We start from the raw sequence: 4,273 nt of genomic DNA, 5'->3' as shown, positions 1-4,273 counted from the left end.
AGCTTTCCTCTCACAGCATCCCTGCACAGCGAACCTCAGCTCCCCAACACTGTGCTGCGTCTACATAATGTCCTCTGGCCAGTCCATAAGCTGCCTCGAGCTCCGTAAGATTGTCCCCGAGCTCACGAGGGACTGACTGAGCCACCACCGTCTCGCAGGTGCCGCCTTCCTCACCCGCTCCCTCCCTAACGGGCTCCTCCAAAGCCCCCAGGCGGCGGCGGGTGGGGAGGCGTTGCTAGGTTACGACAGGCTCGTAGGCGCCGGGACCGCACCAGCAGCTCCCCCACAGCAAGCTCGTCCGTCCGCTGCTTCGCCTGACGTCACTGACGCTGCGACTGAGAAGCCGCCACCCGCGCGCCCCCTCCCGGCGGGGCGGGGAGAGAGCAGCGCGCGCCCGCCTGCGCGGGCCCGCGCACGCACGCACGCACGCACGCAAGTGCCGCTGGGGGCGTGCACGCGCATGCGCCAACCGCTTCTCTCCTTGTTCCCGGCTCGGGGGTCGTTGTAGTCACCGCCATGTTGTTGTCAGCGGCGGTGTGGGCCGCCGCCTCCTTCTCGGTAAGGGAAGCCCGGTGCGGCCGGCAAGGGCGCGGGGGTCTCTGCCTCCCTCCCACCTCGGGGCTCTGCCTGTAGGACTGGTGCCGGCGGGGCCGATAGGGCGGGAAGCAGAGCAGCACGTCAGGGCGGGAATAGGCGGCAGAGGGTCGCATCCAGCACTGGCGGGGGGCGGAGTGGCCCTCCATGGGTGACACACCTGTCAAAAAGGTGGGCCCGCTGCTGGGTTTGATATCCATGGTGGAAAACCTTGATTTGTTTTGAACTCTGGCTTGTTTTTTTTTAACATTTTCTTTTTTTTGTTAGTGGTCAGTAGTTTTGGGGATTAAAAAAACAACAAACAATTCTATAGGAATTACTACTTTTTCCTTGTCAAGATGTCCTAGAGCTGTAGGGGCTTTTTAAGGCCCGGGTGCACAAAGCCATAGCTGGGGTGATCTAGTTGGGGATGGTCCTACTTTGAGCACCGGTTGGATTAGATGGCCTCCCTTCCAACCCTCATTTTTCTATGATTCCACCTAACCTTTAAGTGTGTTACCAGCAGGTCAAGGGAAGTGGTTATTCTTCTCTGTTCAGCACTGGTGAGGCCACATTTGTGTTCAGTCCCCTCCACCAAGGATGTAGACAAGTTGGAGCTAGTCCAGGGGACAGCAGCAAAAATGGTTTGGGGGCTGGGGACATATGACTTCCGATAAAAGGCTGAGGAAACTGGGCTTATTTAGTCTGCAGAAGACATGACTGAGATGGGATTTAATAGCAGCCTTCAACTGTTGAAGGAAGGTTCTAAAGAGGATGGAGCTAGACTGTTTTCAGTGGTGGCAGATGACAGAACAAGGAGCAATGGTCTCAAGTTGCAGCAAGTGAGGTTTAAGTTGGATATTAGGAAAAACTTTCTCACTAGGAGGGTGGTGAAGCACTGGAACAGGTTACCCAGAGAGGTTGTAGAATCTCTACCCTTGAAGGTTTTTAAGACCTGGCTAGACAGAGCCTTGGCTGGGATGATCTAATTGGGGGGGGTTGGACCAGTTGACCTCCTGAGGTCTCTTTCAACCCTGCTTTCCCAATGATTAAATATATATGTTTTAGGGCTGTGTGTGTTTTAAGAGCTAGATAGTGTGATATAAAAAGTTATGTAGCTCTTTTTTGCTTTGGTTTCTTTTATTTGGTTTGTTCATTTTTACCATGTTATATTTTTCCCATATCATAAATGGTGTATGACTTGCTTCTCATTTTAAGTTTTCATTTCTGGCTGGACATTGGAATTCACTGGAAGAGTTGTATATAAATAACCTTGTGGTCTTGGATAAACATTTTTTTCCATGTGTATCAGAATTTACCTAGAATTTAACCTCCATATGTTCCTATGGGGTAATTTCCTACCCCAGCTGCATATTTTGTGCAGTATCTTAAAGTTAATTGATTCTAAAAAAAATTCTTTTTAGAACACTGTCACTGGCACCACAGTGCACAATATTGCCAGAGAACAGCCAGCTTACATGAATGGCTCGCTCTCTGTGGATGAAAAACTGCCCAGGGTAACATGTTACCTCAGGTGTGAATGTGTTTTTTCCATGTGGGGTAACAACTTACCCCAAGCCCAAGATAATGCATTGGGGTAACTTGTTAGCCCCATGAATGCTGTGTGCCCCCAGGGCTGGGGGGCATGGTGAGCTCCTGCAGGTGGTGGCAGCGCTGTCAGTGGTGGGATCTGTCAGTGGTGGGATCTTGGAGGCGGCAAGCGGGGAGCTCCCACAGGCAGCTGCAGCAGGAGAGGGTGGCGACCACATGCAGACACTGTCAGTGGCAGTGAGCGGTAACCGCCCGTAGATGCCACCAAAAGTGTCACAAGGGGTGCACTGCCATGCTCGGGGTGCACGTGCACCTGTGTACCCCTTACGCGTTGCCAGTGGTTACTCCAGTGCAATGTCTGTATAAATAACAGACCTAGACCTGTTTGGCCACACTGGGTGGATGCATCTGAAAGGTCAGCATTCATTCATACCTCATTCATGTATACTTTGGGTATCCATGGTAACTAATAGATACCCATCCTCCACTCCGCTCTTGTAGATGTGGCAATCCCTTTTGCTTACCACTTTGTTTACAGGCTTTGAGATCATCAAAACACCCTGCCCTTTGCCAAAAAACCCCAAACTCTTTGTCACACCCAAATCCACCTCTGCTCTCTTTTTTCATGGCAAAACTCTGTCTCACCTGCTCCTGTTATAACATACAAGCTAGTTTGCCCTGCCTTTGTTGGAAGTGAGGACAAGGAGCAAAGGGACAGCAGAGAAGAAATAGAACAACATCATACTGCAATACAGCGTACACTGTGGAGTCCTCTTCAATGGTAAGGTCTTGACACCCCCCACCTTTCCTGTTTTACCTGCTCTCAATAAGGCCCTGCATGTGTGGTTTCCAAACACCATCCACCCACATTTGGCTTGCTTGCAAAGGGTGGATGCTGGTCTCTGGCTTCTGTGCCCAGGAGGAGAGGGTGCTACCTGCGCTGCCATAAGGCAGAGTGGAATTGCTTCTGTGACAGCACAGCATTGCTTCTGTGATTGCTTTTGGAACAGGCTTGTCTTTGTCTGTTATTTATATGCATTCAGCAGTAATCAATTTTTTCTTTTTTTTTTCTGAAGTCCAGTATAAGACGGCAGCGTATATTTAGTGCTGAAGCCTGTCTTGCACAGGTAACTGGGTTGACAGCAACGCATCCACTGGTGAAATCTTATCCCAAGACAGTGAGGATGCTGACTTGATTTCAGACATGGGAGATTTTTCAGAGCAAGAAAACCATATGTCTATGGAAGTTTCATTCAGCTCATATGAGGAGGATTGATGCTAGAAGTAGAAGTGACGTCAACACTTCCAGTGGGAAAGGGAAGAGGACTAGCCCAGGGCTGCCATGGAAGACTGAGAAGACCTGCAGCAGGATGTTGAGCAGAATTACGACTACCACCCTCAGAAAACATTGCAAATGATGGTACCTTTAGAGGAAGCAATAGCAGTGTGTGGGGAAAAAAAGTCCATGGCTAATACATCGTTGGAGAACAGCCAAGGACAGAGTCCACTGGAAGTGCTGGGCCAACAAGAGAAAGTAATAAAGACACAGTGGTGGAAACATTCCACCTGTTTCCTTCACAAGATATCCTGACTGTTGTTATAAGAAAAACAAACAGAGAGGCAGAAAGAAGATTCAGGGAGTGGAGTCATAGCCATCCTGAAAATAGAAAGGAGCTGAAAGCCTACTTTGGCCTCCTACTGCTGAGTGGTCTCCAAAATGGGGTGCGTGAGAGGATCCCAGGGGGTGTGCGAAGAAAATATTATAACTTGTATTTTTATTTATTTTTTATTTAAAAAAATAAGAAAGAAATTAAACTTTACTGATATTTAATATACAGATTGACACTGGCGCCCTCACTTAGTCTGTATGTCGGATGGTCACGGGTCACGTATGGTATGTGAGGTATCTTGAGCGAACAAGCGTTTGTTTGTTTTCAGTGTATTGCAACGAATTGTAGTTTACGTGTGCCTGGTTAAGTGGATTTACAGATTATGTCATCTAGTTTTAACTAAACTAACCCTCACAAAATGGTCAAGTGGATTAAAAAGATTCTTGCAAAGAAACCATGGATTGAAGATAATGCTAATAATGCGAGCACAAGCAAACAACAAGAAAATGGCAGAGCTGACACTTCTCCTACTCCTAGTA

The 4,273-nt window shown here is 48.6% G+C and overlaps 1 protein-coding gene across 1 annotated transcript in view; it reads left to right on the top strand.

Moving 5' to 3' along the window:
• Window positions 1-463: 463 nt before the first annotated feature.
• The window catches only part of NDUFV2 (NADH:ubiquinone oxidoreductase core subunit V2), a 49,182-nt gene continuing 45,372 nt past the window's right edge, over window positions 464-4,273 (top strand). Inside the window, exon 1 of the mRNA XM_019546065.1 lies at window positions 464-558. Within this exon, the coding sequence (XP_019401610.1) occupies window positions 517-558 (42 nt within the window). The 5' untranslated portion in view covers window positions 464-516. The remainder of the gene's footprint in view (window positions 559-4,273) is intronic.

Source organism: Crocodylus porosus, unplaced genomic scaffold (genome assembly GCF_001723895.1).
Source record: "Crocodylus porosus isolate Cpor-Errol unplaced genomic scaffold, CroPor_comp1, whole genome shotgun sequence".
NCBI lineage: Eukaryota > Metazoa > Chordata > Crocodylia > Crocodylidae > Crocodylus > Crocodylus porosus.
This window is presented reverse-complemented; position numbering and strand designations above follow the sequence as displayed.